Genomic DNA, 20,421 nt, shown 5'->3' on the forward strand with positions numbered 1-20,421 from the left:
CCTTTAAGGTGTAAAGGATATGTTTTTTTGTTTTTCTCATGAAAATTTCATCTCACACCACAGGTCTTCTGCTTCATTATTCAATGAACTGGACTTTGTGTCACATGCAGTTAAGGTAAACCAAAATGGTCCTTTACAATCTGTTACAAAAGGAGTTTTTTAAGTTTATTAGTTAGCAATACTTTACAACACATAACGTAACTCATTACAATGACTCAGTTAACAACTCAGCTAACAAGCGCTCATTGCATGTAACTTGCTGAGAATCTGTTCCCATGCTTACTATTAAGCTGCAAGGCGAAGCACTTGGCAGCTGCATGAATATGCATATTATCATGCTAGTAACAAATAAAAAAACAGATACACTTCATATGCAAAAAACACTTCAAAACGCTTCTACGGTTTGAAATATATCCAAATTTTTGTCTTGGCGCCAGGTTTGTCAACAGAGTGCATACAAGAAGTTCGCCAGAGGGAGTTAATTAGGGAAAGTAACAATCTAAGTAAGCCGTGAATGTTAGTTCAGTCGCAGCTCTGGAGCTGTATAGGTGAAGTCTTTAAAATCATCCTGGTGCAAATGGAAAAGGCTGTCCTCTATGGGTGTAAGACAGGGTTCCTCTTGGGTGAAGTCAGGGTCAAAATTGGCCACATCCTCAATCGAGTCCTACAAAACAAAACAAAAACATTATATTCACCCTTTTCAAATTAATTGGTTCATTAATGCCAAGTCTACTGATAAATAGCATCATTTGGTGAGTCTATGAAGAATAGCACTCAACAACAGTATTTCACAGGTAAAGTAACTAAAGACATTTTAGTTACTTTATATTATAATTCAATGTCATTAAATATATTAATATAAGTATTGTAAAATGTCTTCAACTAATCAGATCAAACAATTTTGGATAAATATAATCATCATCAAGGCTATTTGTTACAATGTGAGCAGGCAAGAACAAGGAAAGTTGGATCCAAAAGCAGCAAAACGTGTTTGTAACAACAACAACAAAAAAATTAGAAGCCGGGAATCCAAAGATAGAACGCAACAGCTTTAGGGGCTGTTTACACAACACTGTTTACACAACTAAAAATGTAAAACTTTTTATGCATTTTGGCCGTTTATTTACATGACAACGGAGTTTTGGGTGCCTGAAAACGCAAACTTTTAAAAAAACGGGTTTCAAAGTCCAAGGTTTTGAAAACGGTCTCCGTGTAAACAACAAAAACGCGAATCTGCGAAAACGACGATGTCATGCACATGCGTATTACATGTTCAGTCTATAGTGTTTCATCGCCATCTAATGGCCTGCCAGCAGAATACAGCGTTTTTAGTCGTTTTCATGGATTTGTATGAATGGAGATTGTTTTGACAATGGTGTTGTCTGTACGCGGAAAACTCAAAGGAAAAACTTCTCAGTTTTAAGCATATCGCTGTCGTGTACACGTACCCTTACAAACACAAAGACAATACGTGAAAGGAACTGAGGAAAACTAAGGGCTTAAATACACAGGATAACAAAGCAGACTAGAAACAGGTGTGCAACTAAATCAGTAACCATGGTAACAAATGAAGAGAGGCAAAGCGGGGAACAAAAGAAACAGGAACAGAACACAGGAAAACAAGGTGAACATAATACCTAACACTATTACAATAATTATAATTATTAAATTAGTTCATACGAAGTTAATACTAAGTTTACGCATTAAAAACGGACACACACAAGAAGACTCATCCAGAGTTTTACATCATAAATCCGTGACACTTTCAGTGACTGTAAGCTGCATTTACATGTGGGACAGAAATGGTGGCTAGCAAACAAAAACAATGTCTAGCATTAATTTTGAACATGGCTTTTCTTGAAAAGAAAACTGAAAAAACCCCCCAAAAAAATGAAGACGTGTGTGTGGAGCAAGTGGGTTTGTTGTTGTCTCACTTATTGCGTCATAGGGTTCTCCTATTAGGTTTTAATTTGACGGTTGGTAACTAATGTCGTTAACAAATGAAACCTTGTTGGAATGTGTTGCCAGTGTTTTATTAAAAAAAATAAAAAATGAAATGAATTAAAATAAATAGATAATTAAAAATTGGTTCTGATTATTTAATATAAAGATAGTCCATAACTGAATTTAATTCTCTTCTGTACAATATACAGAAGAGAATTAAACAGTAGAAGTGAAGAAGAGGTAGGCTTACTATTCGAGGTGTGAACGGTGGTGTGATCTCTCGTCTGTTCAGCTTCTCCCAGTCCAGTCCTGTGAAAAACGGGTGTGCAGTGATGGCCTCTTCTCCTCCATCTCTATCCATGCAGCCCAACCGACACGCCGGGTCTCTGGTGAGTAACTGGGTGAATAGCAAAAGCAAACTTCATTATTAAGCTTTTGAACACAGTGCTTGAAAAGTACACTAGTTCAATCTTTCAAATAAGTGCCACACTGTAAAAGGTGGTAACCTGCAATTGTTACCTTAAAGTGCATTTTCTACCTGATTCAACCCTTTTTTTTTTGCTACAAATTAATGTATATAGGTTGGTTCAGTGATGTTAAATAATATTTTTTTGAATAAAACCAGTTAATTTAGATTACCACTTTTTTCAGTGTACTTGGTTTAACATTTTGTTATCTAATGCAAGAACACAGTTTCAAGTCCAAATACTAAAGAATCACTGGAAAAATACAACTTCGTCTTTTTACACTTCCACAATTCTCTCTGTCATACTGGTCTGTAAAGTTTACTGTCCACAATACTGCACAGATCAGATCATTGACTTGAGCCCTTGGAAGGAGACAGAGATATTAGGGATTTTACTCTACTAATGCGAGAAGACCTCTACTTAGGCACATGATGTTAATCCTTCTACCATGACACAGCTCTTTAACCCTTCATGGGGCACAATGGAGCTTATGCAATGGCACAAAGGGCAGGGATAGCCTGTGATAGAGACATCTCAGGTCTTTAAATAGATAAAACAGCAGCAATGGAGGGTCTGCCCACAGGCTCTCTGCTCCTTATTAGTCTCATATTTGCTGGTGCTTACATAGGAAAAGCTGGCCAAGACCTTCAGAACAGCCTCTCGACTGCATTAGCCAAGAAACATGTTCACTCGGAGCTCTTAAATGAAGCCAGATTTGAGGTTATTCTGGTGAGAATAAGAGCTTGTTGAAGATTAGAACAGAATCATGTTTCAGCATGAAGGCCTTAAGTTGACACTCTTTTTTATATAAATGTTTTGGTAATGAATGAATACCATGGAAGAGGAAGCGAGTGGTTTAATCATAAGACGTCACTGCCAGGAAAGTCACAGATTTCCCAACATAGCTGCCTGAGATGTAAGTCAAGACTCTGGGTTGTGTCCTTGTAAATGTAAAGAATCTGGTCTAGTAAAAGTCAAATAAATGCACTTGTTGTACAAAACAATGGATTTCATTTAAGTGGTGTCTTTGAGTACGCTTACATTGAAGCTTTGGTCTTCATCGCTCCAGGTTTAAATTCATTTAACATTTGCACAATGCCAAACAGTCGAGGTTTGTCCAGAAAGTAATGAGAATGATATTTTAAAAATTATTTTATTGAAAAATGTAGCAATTGTACATTGTCTCCTTCAAATTATGCACCTTGTGAGTGTACCCAAAACCCACAGCGATTTTTCAATTCTTTGTAGCGACAATTCCATGTGAATCAAAAAAAACAAAACAATGACCATTGATTTGACTTTCGATTTGATCTTTCGTGCTTTCTTGGAGCAAGGTGACGTGGGTGTGTGCCATTCTAAACTTTGTTTCTTCACCTCGAGATCGTACTCAAATACCCAGGATTCATCTCCCGTGATCACTCGACTCAAAAAAACAGGTCATGACAAACAAGTTGACGGTGGTCCTTCTGATCAAATGACAAGTTCACACACTTTTCCCATGTTCATATCCTGAGTCACGATTTCATGAACAATTGGCTTGGTAATTTCCGTTTCCTCTGCAGTCATTCTGATAGTGAGCCGTCGGTCATGGGTGACAACAGACCTTACTGCATCCACATTCCTTTCCGTTTTTGACAAAGAGGGGTTGTTCATCACCCCCTTCTCGTTCTTTCTTGAAGGCCTTGTGCCATCGTTCAACTTATGCAGAAGATTGCACCGCTTCTCCATATGCACTTTCACACAATTTCACACAAAATTTTATCACATACCGCTGTTCCAAACTCGCTTGCATTTTTCTTAATACGAAGCACTTGAACAGGGTGTCACAAAAAAGAATGTCTCGACTCTGACAGGGCTGGAATGCAACTGATCAGTGTTCTAACGTATACCTGACACCCCACCCCAAGTGACCTTGGCCAGCTTCTCTCTTCACAGAACCCTTGGAGCATAGGAACTTCATTCTCATTACTTTCTGGACACACCTCGTATTATATTCAGGTTTGCTGGGCTCCAGTGTCAATGTAAAGTGGACCAAGATTAAATTTGAACAAAAAGAGAAATATTTTAACTTTTAATATATCATTAATTTTCACAGCATAGAAAATTCATATAAAAATCATATAAAGTGGTGCAGGGAGGACATATTTTTGTAGGCCAAAACCTGTAAATGAGCTAGCATTTTAGCATTTCCCGTTTCATCGTCCTGAAGTCAATGTTTTTTTTTAAATGGGTTTTTGGTTAAATGATTAAAATAAGGTCAATGGTGAACACAATCTCAAGATATTTTTACATTTTATTCTATGATCTAAAATACAACAGTAATACCCCCTTGTGATTTTTAAAGCTTTTAATAGTCTTGTAAAAGGTAGTTGCTAACAAAGGGACTACATAGGCTGTCAAGGACATTAAACATTATCAGCCAAACAGGAAAACTCACCTAATCACTAATCCGTTTTTACAGCCTCATTGTGTTTATAAATGTGCACTTGCAAACTATTATAACTCAAACTTCCAGGGAAAATGTTTTTAAACAAAGACTTAAAGAGTTGAAGGAAGCTTAGTGATGGTGACATTGAAGTCATGTGACCGTAGTGTAGTTAGTTCATTTATAGCCTACGTTTAGCTTTTAACTTCTGCCGATTGTATTAACGCTTCGAAATTCATAAAAGTTGTGTTCATTTGTGAGTATTATCATGATGAACAAAATGTGTAAGAATCATAAGCTTTTGTTAGTCACAGACCTTATTTTCTGCAATAAGCCACAAGCCACTGGAAAAATTCACAATAAATCGTCAGCACAAGATTTACAATTGTGACAGGCATAATCAAATATCTGAATGATTAAATTTATGTTGTGTGTCACCTCTGTTTGGAGCATGTGCTTAGGCCAATTGTATTCCAATTAATGTGTAAACATACTGGACGAAGCCGAGCTACAGCCACGTTTACAAGACATTTTATAAATACAAATGATTTTAGTCTGACTGATTTTTAGCCATCGTGTGTAATCAATCCGATTTTTTGACTGCAGATATAGACTCACTCCTCTAAGGATGTCCTCTGCTTCGTTGCTGAGCCAGGATGAATAAATGATCTCATCTCTTAGGATGCACTCAAACAGCTCGTCCTCAGTCTCCGCTTCAAATGGAGCATGACCCGACAGCATCTCATAAAGCAGCACGCCCAGAGCCCACCAGTCCACTGATACGCCATACGGCTCCTCCAGGATGATCTGAGAGAGACACACAGCATAAAACATCTACATGGGAAAAGAACACACACCCACATAACCATCATCTTCTTATATACATCTTCTTTTAGAGGTGATACTCACCTCAGGTGCAATATAATCTGGAGTCCCACAGAAGGTGCTAGTAAGTTTTCCATTAAAGATTTCCTCTTTACACATGCCAAAATCTGCCAGTTTGCAGTGGCCATGTCTGTCCAGGAGAATATTGTCCAGTTTCAAGTCCCTTTAAAACACAAAACAGAATGACATTATTACCACGTTGTATTAAGTGATCCTTTGTTATTAGAAATGTACTATTTGAAATAAAATAAGTTTAAGTTAAAGTACTAAAATTACTAAAACTAAAAAAAATACATAAAAAATACATTAAGTAGTAAAAAAAATAAGTATGAATAAGTAAATACAATAAATAAGTAAAAAAAAATACATTAAATCTAAATAGAAATATTAAAAAAAATGATAAAAGCACATAAATTACTAAAACTTAAACTAAAATTAAAATGAAAACTAAAAATCTAAAAACGAAAGCTAACTCAAAAATATTAATAAAAATATAATAATACTGGGTGTGACCATCAAGTAAATGGCAATAAGGTAAAAGTTATTATTACCAATATCAATAATTAATCATTTATTTTTTTTACTTTGGTTAATTACAGATATTTTCTGCATTTTCTTCACTTATTTTGGGCCAAAATCTGTGCAATTCTGCTGAATGGATTTAAACATGTTAAAATGCATTAAATGCAGCAAAAAGTAATACAATTTTATTGTAAGTTAAAATCATTATTAAATGCTTTAAATAGCCAAAATATTTTATTAAACAGCTGAAGGATTTGTATAATTTTATGAATGACAGGCGTTACAACTCTAATACATGTGTGCCTATACGCATAAGTCATCAATAACAAGCTGAAAGACAGCCTGCGGTAGCACAAAAAATGTAAACAAAATATCGCAAACATATAGTGAATAACAAATGGGGTTCACAGAGTTCAAATAGTATTGACGCACAATGACAAAGTGAGCGTGTACTGCAGTGCTTGCATGCTTGACACAAGGGTGTAGAGTAATCAGCATGAGAAGGAGCATTCAGTCACCTGACATCAGAGAAGGAGAGGCAATATTGATCCAGTGGAAAAGAGAATGACGGAATGTAAATTGGATTAACAGCATCTTGTTGTCAAAGGTTCCCAAATCTGGTCTAATTTCATTAGAACACAATTAACAGAGAACACATTGAGAGATCACCTCTTTACTGTGTTGTTAAAAGTGCGTGACTGTGCCACATTACCCGGTAAACAACAAAGAACAGAGTGTTGTACAACACTATGCGCACGTGTTGTTCCATCTCTCATTACTTCGTTCAGTCAGGGTACAATTACATCAATGTATGGGTAACACTGGAGCCTCATTCATGAAACAGGAGCATTTCTGTGTGAATCATTCTCTTGAGAATACTTGAGAATAGTTCAACAAACTAACTAAAAAACTAATAAAAGAATTCAACTTACATCTTTAAAGATGTTATAAAATATAAATATCGTAGTTTAATAACATAGACCACAAGAATCCTCTGCACAGACCTATGACCAGCTTTGTTTCCATACTGGCATGATGAAACCGATCTTTAAGTATAAGGAACTGGATGAAATATCTGAATGCTACCGATCCACAATCTGACTTCTTGTGATGCAGCCTGAATCATAATCACACTGTGTTTGGTCGTTGGTCAGAGGAGAACTGAAGTCCCAACTGAGCCTGGTTTTTCCCAAGGCTTTTTTCTCCATTTTGTCACCGATGGAGTTTGTGTTTCTTGCCACTGTTGCCTTTTGGCTTGCTTTGTTGGGGACACTTAATATTCAACATTATTAATTTGACTGTACTGAGACTTTTGGATGAGAACTGAACTGAGCTGGATGACAACAACACAGTTTTTCTGCAGAACTGCTTTATAGATTAAATTAACTAATTTGCTAATTGATGATCTTTACAATGGACCTGCATCAACACTGAATTGACTTTCTTTTAGAGCTGCTGTACAGCTCCTGTTATCATTGTAAAGCTGCTTTGAAACAATCTGTATTGTATAAAGTGCTATATAAATAAATCCTGTATAAATACTTGACCATATCTTGGAAAAATAATAATTAGATGTTATGTTTCTGTCATATCTTCAGTTTCATCAGGCATTTAGAATCACAGAGAATCTTCAAGGAGAGAGTGCCAGAGAGTGTATCTATATTTGCAGGCTTATATGCTGTTCTTTTTCTATTTATCAAAGAATCCTGAAAGACTGTAATATTTGTAATACTTTAATACTTTAAAGTATTACATTAATACTTTTTCCTCTGACTGTAATACTTTAATATTCTTGTGATAAAGACTGTATCACAAGAATATTAAAGGGTTAGTTCACCCAAAAATGAAAAATGTCATTAAATACTCACCCTCATGTCGTTGAAACACTTTGGAACACAAATTAAGATATTTTTGATGAAATCAAAAAAGGTTCTAACTAACCCTTTAAGCAGAAACTGTTTTCAACATTGATAATAATAATAAATGTTTCTTGCACACCAAATCAGCATATTAGAATGATTTCTGAAGGATCATGTGACACTGAAGACTGGAGTAATGATGCTGAAAACTCAGCTTTGCCATTATAGGAATAAATTACATTTTAAAATATATTAAAATAGAAAATAATGATTTCAAATTCTAATAATATTTCACTGTATTTACTATATTTTATTAACAAATAAATGCAGCCTTGGTGAGCATAAGAAACATCTTTCTAAAACATTTTAAAAATCTTACCGAAATTTTGGTAGTATATATTTGTGTGTGTGTGTGCGTGTGTGTGTCTTGCGATTTGTGTTTTCTAGTTTCTTCTCAAATTATGTATACAAATGTTATTCTCAAGTGTTATGAATCAGGTAATATACACAAATTGAAGAGAGGGAGAAAGACAGAGACTCCTACAAAATCAAAAATATATCTTAACTTCCTTTATTTAATGCCTAGTGAACAAGGACAGAGACATGCAGAGCCTCACGCTCACAGTTTCAGAGGGCTGACGCTGGCAAAAATGACAGCATGGCAAACTCACCAGCCTAGCCACAGCTCGAATCTGCAGCTGGAGAACTGGCAGAACTATTGCAGAGTCTACAAAATGGGCAAATCTCTCTCCTGCCCGACCATCACTAATGCAACGAATGCTTGCTTCTCTACGTAAAACAACCCAACTCTTGCAATGTTGCAACAAATGTCTTGAAACAACAAGTATTCTGATAAAAAATAAAAAGTTTTATCATTTAATTTATAAAAAGAATAAAACAATAATGGAAAGTGTGTCATTTCTGATGGCCTTTTGGAAATCAGATATAATTTAGCAACAGTGGAACAGTTTGAAAGGTCAATAAACAGTCTGTATTTGCAGTTTATCCACGCCTCTGGGTACAACAGGCTGTAGTGAGACTAAAACACTAAAGTCATTGATGGACTCTTCGTTTCCGTCATGCACTGTCTGTATAAATCCAGTGTAGTCCAGTCCTCGGATTAGAGCAGAGCCAGATTACACAGCATTATAGCCGCATCTAATATAAGATCAGGGTTAAGTAAGGTAAAGTGGAGAGGAACAGCTTGATGACTCAGAGGTCAACGAATCGTTGTATTGCTGGATTAAATGTGTGGTCCTGCAACATCAATGCTGAAATATTGTGATGGGATTTTTAATATTTATTCAAAATAATCTATGTGCATGTTTTGCTATATTGCACTTTGTAACAGAAACAGAGTCATGTGATAAAATCAGAGCAGTGCACAGGCCTCCCTCCCTTGCTCTCACTGTCTTTCTGAGTAAACAGCTTATGTAATAATAGCTCCATTGCATGCTGGGCAGGCCTGTGATGCCAGCTCAAGTCTACACTCAAAATGTCCCCATAGTCCTCTTGCACTACAACACTGCCATCTCTCCCAGGACTCTATACCCTTCTCCCCATAAGCTTCACTTCACAGAAGCGTTATAATTACCCTAAAATAATTTGCTTTAAAGCCCAATAAAATCTAAAGGAAAGGTGAGGGTGGCCATAAAGAGGCCCATATGATTGTAAATACAAAAGGGGGTCAGCAAAGTTTGCTGGAATTCCAGAAAAGGCCCAGCAGGGAATCTCGTAAATGCTGCGAGCCTCATTTGAATGGGAAAGCAGTTTGTCACTATTTATATTTGGGCTTGGCTCTATTACAAAGGTGATAGGAAAGCTTATTCAGGTAGACAAAGGTCATGTGATTACAGCCAGGAAGAGCACAATGTCCCGACAAGGAAAGGGAAGGCTAAGCCGGGGCGGAGACTGTCTGTAAAATCAGACAGAGTGTGTCAGGACATGCGCAGATGAGATTTTGGGCTGAACACATGCATGTCAAAGCAAACAACTGAAAGGCATTTGCAATGGGGTGTGAAAATCTACAATAATTTCGAATGAACATTATGAATTTCAAATATTCTTTCCTTCTGACAAAGGAATCACATGTTTAGTACATTAAAACCGTGAGGAAAGATTAGCTAACTTGGACAGCTAGCTCAAAAATAATGTAGCAAACTTTAAACCAGAGAGTAAAGATACTTATAAATACAAAGACAAAATAATATCAGGAAATATGTGACGTTAACATGATCTACAGTATTCCTCACCTGTAAATGATGCCTTTGGAGTGAAGGAACATCAGGGCTGAAATGATTTCCGCGGAATAAAACTGTGCTCGTGGCTCATCAAAACGCCTGCACTTCTGGATGTGGAACATGAGGTCACCACCATTCACAAACTCCATGACAAAGAATAACCGCTCCTGGGAAATGAAGAGCACAGGTTAGCATATACATAGAAAAATGATGCGGAAAAACCCGTATAAAAGTACAAAAGAGTAAAATACAAAGGAATATATGTAATATATTAATTCTATTACTTTTTCCAGCATTAATAAACATGTAAACCTGTAATATGTACAGTATTTGAACTTGTGTTCTATAACACATTGATGCTATTAACGTACAAATGACTATAAACAACGATTTTATATTATATTATATTTTACATTTATATCTATTGTAATTATAAAACATATTTATTTAATATACACTACAGTTTAAAAGTTTATATACTGTCACTTTTTATCAATTTATCAATATATATATGATATTTTGTAGTGTCTGAGTCGGGTGAGATGGTAAGTCAACAAAAAACTTCCATCACTTCCCGTTAATGTTCCTCCCACACTTTCGGTATGCAGAGCAGGAAGTGAATACCGTACCTCACATTAGTAACCAAGACGCTCCATCTACTGTTTACATTTGGTACTGCAACGGTCATCACTCATTTAGATTATTTCTAAGATGGGTTTTTGGGTGGCTTTTATTTTAAATTATGCTCCCAGAAAGAGCAGTAATCTTATGTAGTGTATATCAAGTATCAAACAGTGATTAAGTATCATTTGATACCATTAAATGAACCTACTGCTATTCAGCTGTCAGATTTTAACCCCAGGAAACATTCTCATGTTTCAGGAGATTGCAGATGTTTCAGGAGGTTGATGATAAAACCAAGGCATTTCAGGAACGCAAACACAAATTGTTGATATGATGTCAAGGGGGTTTTGGCAAAATGCATTGTGCTTCCTGGTTGAGTGAGGAAAATGGAGTGTCTACATTCAACAACGCTTGTCAACGTGGGAATCATGGTGACATAAGTTAATCTCTACTGCTACAACTAGCATGATTTTTTCAAGGCTCGTGTTACAGATTATCTACCCGATAACATGTCAACCAATCAAACACTGAAGAGAATTCACCTCTGACTGGATTACGGCATTTACTCTGGTTTACTGAAAGCTGTTTGAGAAGCAGTTCTGGATTCTTATTGTCTGAGAATGTGCCTTCTAAGAATGAATTTACATAAGGAATAAAACTCTCCTTGTTTAGAGTTCAGTGTACACTGTAAAAAAAAAAGGGTACTAGTAATTTTCTGTGAGGACATTATCTGTTAAAGGGATAGTTCACTAAAAAATGAAAATTTTGTCATTAATTACTCACCCTCATGTCATTCCAAACCCGTAAGACTTTCGTTAATCTTTAGAAAACAAATGAAGATGTTTTTGATGAAATCTGAGAGCTTTCTGTCCCTCCATACATAGACAGCTACGCAAATTTCATTTTGACACTTCAAAAAGTTCATAAAGAGATCGTAAAATGAAAGTCTTACAGGTTTGAAATGACATGAGTGTAAGTAATTAATGACATAATTTTAATTTTTGGGTGAACTAACCCTTTAAGTTTAAGGACATTTCCTTTAACCCTAAAACACAACACAACATAATGCGTAATTCAAAATATGGGTATATTGAATCCTTGAATCCATTTGTGGACTCTTACCGCAGTCTGAAAGCAGTAGTAGAGCTGTGTAAGAAATGGATGTTGGTGGGCCAGAGTCAGCACTCTCTTCTCAATCATGGTTGCCTCGACATCATCGTCTTGCAGTATGACATCCTTCTTCAGCATTTTCACGGCAAAGACCCTGTGATCACTTTTTAGACGAGCCAACATCACCTACAGATACACACATATACACATCTGTGGTTTAGAAGTGCCATCAACTGCTATGGATGTTCTAAAAGGGATAGTTCACCCAAAAATGAAAATTATCCCATAATTTACTTAACCTCAAGGCATCCTAGGTGTATATGACTATCTTCTTTCAGACTAACACAATCGGAGATATATTTAAAAATATCCTGGCTCTTCTAAGCATTATAAATGTAGTGAATGGGGGACGAGATTTTGAAGCCACAAAAAACGAATCCATCCATCATAAAAATAATCCATATGGCTCCAGGGGGTTAATAAAGGCCTTCTGAAGCGAAGCGTTGGGTTGTTTCTTCTGGCAGACAACTGGACGCATAATGCGCAAGTCGACGTGCACCACAGGAGTAACCCCTGACGCGACTGTAGGATGTAGGAGTAGTGTAAGCTTAGACGCCTCTCACGGTTCAAACAAATAGGGCTGGGCATCAAAATCCTCTGACATTTCTCTTTAAAATTTCTCATTTTAGACTTCTAATTCGTGACTGGTGTTTTGTTTTGCTCTATCCTCTGCACTTCTGCGTTCATCATTGCGTCATTCGGGTTACTCTTCCGCCGCAAATCGATGTGTTCAGCCGTCTGCCGAAAGCTAGCTATTATAGTTAATAAAGCTGTAAATATGGATATGTTTTTCTTACAAAAACCCATTGCTTCACTTCAGAAGGCCTTTATTAACCCCCTGGAGCAGTGGATTATTTTTATGATGGATGGATGCGATTTTTTGGGCTACAAAATCTCGCCCCCCATTCACTACTGGTATAAAGCTTGGAAGAGCCAGGATACTTTTAAATATATCTATAGATTGCGTTCGTCTGAAAGCAGATAGTAATATACATGTATAACTATCCCTATAAGACATAGTGAGAATTGATAATGATCAAATGCATGTAAATGTAATCTTGGTAATGAGGAATAGATGCATGTGTGATACAAGTGTGTCTACCTTGCCAAAGCTGCCTTTTCCCAGCACTTGCAAGAAACTAAAGTCTTCCAGACCAACTTTAACAGTCTCATCCTCTTGCTCCTCAAGTCCTGTTGGTATGTTTTTAACGGAGTTCTGACCCTTTACTCCTGTCATGTACAGAGAACTCTGTGAAAAAAAATAAAAAATAGAGAAATGTACCCAATGTACACAAATTTAAAGAGAAATATCTCACAATAAATGTGCATATAGCCAAAGCAAATATTCTTTGATAAAGGAGGATTTTTGAGATGGCTCCTTACTGAAGATACCTGAGACTTTCGCTTGGAGAGCGTGTTGAGCAATCCAATCTCCGACAATTTGCTGGCAAGTTCAGAACTGTTCACCCCGCAGTTGGGTGCGACATTCTGCTCACAGCGTTTGTGGATGTTCATTTTACAACCTGAACAAATCCACACCACACAGATGACAACAGCAATCTTTGACTACAAAGCAGCCATCCATGTATTCCAATAAGTCGAGTAAATATGTGCTTACTCTTGCATTGAAGACCCTGTTTTATCAGGCCGTAAAGGAGAGATCCGCAGTGGTTACAGTATGTGGGAACTTTGTAGTTGTGCTCTCTGAACTGGTGGGGTAAGTTGATGCTGAAGCCCTGCCTTTGGTCCTGTACACAGAATAATATGCATGTGAAATGGATCCACAAGACATAATTTTGTCATCACACATGCATTTACACAAATGTTCTTACCTCATTTGAATCTTTCTTCATACGTGGACACTCACTTACAACCAGGTTATGACACCTCTTATGGACCACACACGCGCACACTAGAATAGCAAGGCAAAAAAGTGAATGTTGCTATTCCTGGAGTATGCATATGGGAAAATTATTATTCCACTAATATTAGTAACAACACTCACCTTGACACTGATAACCTTGCTTTCCAATAACACCCCTGGGGAAAGATTATATGCAGTATTTATAACCACATGGCATTCTATACATTGAATGAGGCTGACTTGCTAAGTCTGGTTGTATGTGCATGAATGCATTTTCTATGTAAGTCTCACCAAATGAAGTTTTTGCAATGGCAGCAAAAAGTAGGCTGGGGAAGGAAGGTTGCCATAAACTTATGTCCGTAGACTTGGTGGACCTTTCTTTTCTTTAAAGCTTTTTGCCTCTTTCTTGTAAACTTTTTATGGGGTCTGATTCCCAATCCATTCACAGCTTCGTCTGAAATTTATGGAAAAACTCAGTCAGTACAATTAAAATGCTAACGAAATTAAGTGTAAAGCTAAATCTATAAGTGTTGTGGGAAAGTAGACATGTAAGTAGGACATTTGTAAAGAATTAACCCCTTCAGACCCTGCGTCCATTGGAATGGACATCACATGTTTTTTGTTTTTTTTTGTGTTTTTTGGTTTAAACCAAAAGATTTTATGTCTTTATAATATGAGTACTGCCTGGTCAATGATTGGTCCCTGATCAACCAATCACAATGAAAGTATGACCAATAAATTAATCTGATTGAGCTTCAGGCATCACAAAAGACAGGAATGGCTAACCAGATAGAAAGAGGAAGATCTCCTTTTTTACCTTTTACCATCATCAACTTACACCTATTATAATCTTAATAGTATCAAGTGATAAATTTTTTTTTCTTCTGATTTTATGTCTTCAGTGTTGTGACCATAAACTGTCATTCAGTTTTTCATTAGTTTGTGAAAAACAGAAACAGTGAATGTGAAATGAGTGCATACACAGCAACACACACTGATGCTATAGCAAACAATCACATATTTATCAAAACCAGCAAGTACACACAAACACACACAGACACATACAAAAAGAATCAAACAAGTTTTTTGAGACTTCATCTTATCATCTTACATTTTTTCTACATTCTTATGGCCATTGCTCATTGTTACAGTATGTGCTCTTATCAAAATCGCCAATGCTAGTTCACATACTGTGTTTACAGTTTTTTTCAACTGCTTACACACAAAATCTTTACTTGTCACACAATTTCTGAAACCTGACAATCAAACACTAGAACCACACACCAAATCTGCAAAACCAAACCATACACTAAATTCTCGGCCTTTGATTCAGTTTTCAATTTTATAAAATACTTTTTGCAAAACACAACACACAATTCTCTATGTAACACACACAAATCGAACAGGAAGTATCTTGATTTCCTTTTTCAAACACAACCAAAGTTTCTGTACTACACATGGCTGATGTATTTCTTTTCTTTTGTACTGTGTAATACTGTATTTACAACCACAAATGCTTATCCTTATAGTAAAAAACTAAATAGTTTGGTTTCAATCTAGCTTTCGTGTTTACCATGAATTTTTCAACATCTCTCTGCCAATTACTTTCAATCTTGTACAGAAATGTACATAGGAGCTCATGAAAGAAGAGCTTTAGGTTTTGAATAACTGTGTGTATATGATATATCCAAAAATAGAATATTATGGCTAAGGTGTTTGCAACATAAGACAAATGTTTGCTTTTGAGATGAGTTTGTGATATTTTGAATGCAGTGCTTCATTTTGCAAGAGATGTGAGGCATTTTGCATTTTGTGTGTGCAATTCTTGGATTTGTGTGTAAAGTTTTGAAAAAAAGAGGCAAAGTTTTGAAAATGTGTGTAAGCAGTTGAAAAAAACTGTAAATTCTAGCTCATAAGTACTGCATGGTTAAAATATGATTCATTTTTTGATGCTTCAGTCCTAGTGTCCTTTGTAGTGGACATAAAAAAAATTAGTTTGCTAAAACCTTGTATTTTAGACTCATTTATACATTAAAGAAGAGCAAATATCAAGTGGATATATATATATATATATATATTGGCTCAGTAAAAAAAAAAAACAGGTCTAAAGGGGTTAATAAAATGCTGGTTATGATCCTGACAAAAAATTTAGAATAAAACTAAAAGAAATGTGCTAATATGCTATGTTTAAAGACAAAAATACAAGATCTTATTAAGAGACAAAAAATGGTGAAAGAAACATTTTCATCAATGTCTAAGAGAAAAACAGCACACCAGGTTCTATTTATAGCTCTATTGTCTAATTAATAATTAGAAAATGTTCATAGCAGATTTGTCAGACATATACACTTAAACAAACACATTATAATTACAACAACTGATTTATATAATTATATAAGAATAAGAATAATAATTAAAATAAAGATTTATATTTAAAACATTAAACATATCTATAGTTAATGAAAACAGCTAACCATCTGTAAAGGAGCCGGTGAGAGAGATGGATATATACACACTTCCCTCTGGCTCCAGATTCACCTGGAAGAGAAGATAACCAGTGAGATACTATACATTACACTTTAAAAGCACACTAAAACTACTGTAAGTGCTGACACTATGATAAAATATCACTTTTATATAAAATATAATATCCTGTAGAGCTTCATAACATCTGTGTCCAATAGTTAGCACTAGAACAAACTAAACACAAAATAATTTTTTAGTTCACAATGCGATATTTCACCTGTAAAAATATCATGATAGCCTGCACACTTAAACTGAAAATATTTAAACCAATTTTTAAAAAAGCACCACCAGACCTTCCACTAAGCTGATAGCACTGATGTTAAAGGTAAATGGAAATGTTTTTTAGTGTGAAGGATGTGGCTATGTTTGATGTGGATAAGACCTTGACAGGTCACAGCAGACCACGTGGAATAAGAGGAAAATGCTCTTCAATGCCTGTATGAGTCAATGTTGTTTGATTTACTATACGGTTGTTAAGTCTGACGTCACGCTGCAGCGCTTCCGGGTCCAAACACTATCTCATACCACAAGAAAACAAAAAATGGTGCTAATATACACACACGATGTGGTGTAATACTTCCAAAAAATTATAATCATACCCCTTTATCTCCATACCAAAATCCCAGATGGCCAGACAGTGATTCATCTTTTATAAATCGTTAATATTAATGTCTGTGACGCTGTGAGCACGGAGACTGTTGTGTAGACTGTAAGTATTTTAAATGTTTAACTTTAAAATGACTAAATAGCGCTCATAAACGGCCGTGGAGATGCCATTCTCAAGTGAAACGAGTCGAGGCTTGGACCCAGAAACGGCGTTCCTTACGTCACGACTTAACAAGCGGATATAATCAAAAATTATATTTCGCTGCAGCATATTAACAGTCGTCTCTCTATTCACACGGACCTTCTATCATAGTTTCAGTCATTCAATCTTGCCATCTAAGTCATTCTTTCGCTTACTATCATTTAGCCTGCCCTGCAATGTGGGAGGAATTCCTGTAATGCAAGGCAAGACAAGGAAAGCAGGACAAGCTGGTTCAGGGAGTCAAGTCTATAGCACACACCGCAAAGCACAACAAGTGCTTAGGGACTGGAAGGTTTAACCATTGACCCAAGACAATTAAATAGTATTTAAAAAGTATGAAATGTAAAGAGACAAACTCAGCATTGCATAAGGCACATAGTTAAAATACACAATATATAGGTTGCCAGCAGACTGCATAACAGATGCAAAGATAACACGTATTTCCTTAACAAACTCTCAGCTGTAAAGCAAAAGCAGAGGTTTAGCTTACCCACTAACTCAGTTATGTTTGGCAGCTGGCTTTAAAATTACACCTCAAACCACACAGTCAAATAGAAATCATTACAAAATGTCAACTTAAGTTCTGGTAAAAACACTAGCGTAGGCCTACATGTGGGTAGCTTAAGATTTACAACATATGGGAGGGTAATATGGGGCAAAGAGAGGAATCTGGCTAGTTTGGTTGAGCAGCATGTCTGCACTGGTGGTACGTGAGTTTGCAAGCACGTCCCCCGCAAACACTGAGTGAGAGAACCACATTTGCAAAATACCCAGCACATTTTCTGCAACCTATATTGTCATGACTGTAATGCATTTAAAATGATCAGTAAAAAATAGGACATGAAACTGTGACAATGGGGAATATTTTAGGTTACTTTATTTAGATGGTCCAATTTTTAGACATTCTACTAACTATAAGTAACTTTGCAACTACATGTCAATTAACTAAAATCTGAGTATTAACAGGCTGTAGTTAACTGTTAGGTGTTACGGTTCGGGTAAGTAGAATAAGTTGACATGTACTTGCAAAGTTACTTATAGTTAGTAGAATGTCTAAAGTGGACCATCGAAATAAAGTGTTATCATTTTGAAACTCTTATATCATCCAAATGCAGCCTAAAAAAAATACTAATAAAAGTAATGATTTCATGTTCTGTGCCAAATTTGTAACCTTGAAAAATGTTAATGTGTAAAGTTAAGACATGTTTTAGTATGACACATAATCTTTAACACCCACAAAAAACATCATAATCAGATTTCAAAATACAACGAGAAAAACTGTTCACAAGGGCTCATTTGACCACATTTTATCACTTGGACTAAAGGAAAAGCAGCACACGAGTATGTCAAACCACATATCACCGTTTACCCAAAAGATGTAAGAGAAGGTAACGTTCTGAGAGTTTCCGTGATGCTTGGAGGGGTGCAACATGTGGTTTTGAGCACGACCTAGTTATTGCACAAATGAAAGCGACAGGACCCTCTGACAAGAGCACTGATAGGTCTGTAGTCAGGAAAGACTAAAACTACAAAGAAAACAGGCAGATGGTTTCCACATCTCTCTTTGTATTTCACTGCATTTTGTATGCAAATTTTTATCAGAATATTTATATCAGAGTATCAAAAGACAAAATCATGTTCATTTTAAAGAGATAGTTCACCCGAAAATGTAAATTCTGTCAGTTTGCTCGCCCTCAAGTTGTTCCAAACCTGTATGAATTTCTTTCTTCTGCTGAACACAAAAGAAGATATTTTGAAGAATGTCGGAAACCAAACAGTTGATGGACCCCATTGACTTCTATAGTATTTTTTTAATGGGTTTGGTTACCCATATTCTTCAAAATATCTTCTTTTGTGTTCAGCAGAAGAAAGAAATTTATACAAGTTTTAGGGTGAGTAAATGATGACAGACTTTTTGCGTGGACTACCCCTTTAAGTAACAAGATTCACAACGATAGATACAAAAAAAAAAAAAAGACAAAAAAATCGCATATGCTAGATGAGGTAACCATAGCAACAGCTGCTCGATCTTTGTTTCATACTTTACATCGATAAAACAAATAATTTATCATGCTACAATTGTATAGGCCTACATCAATATATATATATATATATATATATATATATATAGGCCTATATATAGCCTATATTTTTATACCATTTACTGTCAGTAAATGGTGATTAGCCTATCATGTCAACTTTTCTGCCATAATTTAGCATTTTGTAAAACTCCTCTATTTGTTGTTATATCATGTATAGGCAAGACAAAACTATGTTATGCATTGAAAACTCACCCATCCTTCAAAAGTTTGTCTTGTGTTTGATGGCACTATCAGTTCGTCAAGCTGGATTCTGTAATTGGCGACAAAATCGTCGTATCCTATAGGGGTGTTATGGAAAACAGCCAGTTCCAGCTCTTTGCCATTCGAGATGTATTCACAGATGTCTTCATTGAAGGTCGGCTTGTTGGTCTTCGATTTTGTGGCGGTTTGTCCAACTTTCACATTATCTACTTTAATAACGATGTAAGGATCCAGGTGGATTTTCTTATTAAAGGTGTGGCGAGTTGAAGAAGTTGTTGGTTTTAAATCCACCGCCTCCCCGATACGCAGCCTCAAATATCCGTTGAATTTCATAGTCGTAGCTCCCAATATTTAATATTCGATGCAATAAACCGAATATGGAATAAATCGAAAGAATTCACCTTTCAGTTAACACGACATCATAATAAACTACAAAACAATACGTTCTGATAAAAATACATAGTCACGTTGTTGTCACATAGTCAATAAAAACCAAAGCAGTAAACCACAGATGAGTGCTGAGCTCTCGTCCTTCTTGTCAGTAGAATATACCTCTCTCTCTCTCTCTCTCTCTCTCTCTCTCTCTCTCTCTCTCTCTCTCTCTCTCTCTCTGTAGTTTGAGCTATGCGAAGTAGAGCGTCATGAGTAGGCTACATGCCTCATTCCGTGTTTGTACCGTCATCTAGTATAGAAACTATGCAGACAATGCGAGCACAACAAATCGGACGATTAGTCACACCTGACTCTGTGGTTCCCTTACCAACAGATGGTATGGAAATCCATT

The 20,421-nt window shown here is 36.1% G+C and overlaps 1 protein-coding gene across 2 annotated transcripts; it reads right to left on the reverse strand.

Moving 5' to 3' along the window:
- Positions 1-143: 143 nt before the first annotated feature.
- prkchb (protein kinase C, eta, b) lies at positions 144-20,209 on the reverse strand. 2 transcript variants are annotated; one of them, XM_051876193.1, is made up of 14 exons: positions 19,629-20,209; positions 16,475-16,538; positions 14,292-14,454; positions 14,142-14,176; positions 13,969-14,048; positions 13,755-13,884; positions 13,520-13,659; positions 13,239-13,385; positions 12,089-12,262; positions 10,355-10,509; positions 5,746-5,884; positions 5,455-5,643; positions 2,195-2,341; positions 144-664 (listed from the first exon to the last, which is right to left on the reverse strand). In XM_051876193.1, the coding sequence occupies exons 1-14, from the start codon at positions 19,968-19,970 to the stop codon at positions 518-520; spliced, it is 2,052 nt and encodes a 683-aa protein (XP_051732153.1). In that variant the 5' UTR covers positions 19,971-20,209; the 3' UTR covers positions 144-517. The 2 variants fall into 2 exon arrangements, with proteins under 2 accessions (XP_051732153.1, XP_051732154.1); XM_051876194.1 differs by having other exon boundaries at positions 13,529-13,659; positions 19,629-20,208.
- Between the last annotated feature and the right edge of the window lie 212 nt (positions 20,210-20,421).

This window comes from Ctenopharyngodon idella, chromosome 20 (genome assembly GCF_019924925.1).
Source record: "Ctenopharyngodon idella isolate HZGC_01 chromosome 20, HZGC01, whole genome shotgun sequence".
NCBI classification, from domain to species: Eukaryota; Metazoa; Chordata; class Actinopteri; order Cypriniformes; family Xenocyprididae; genus Ctenopharyngodon; species Ctenopharyngodon idella.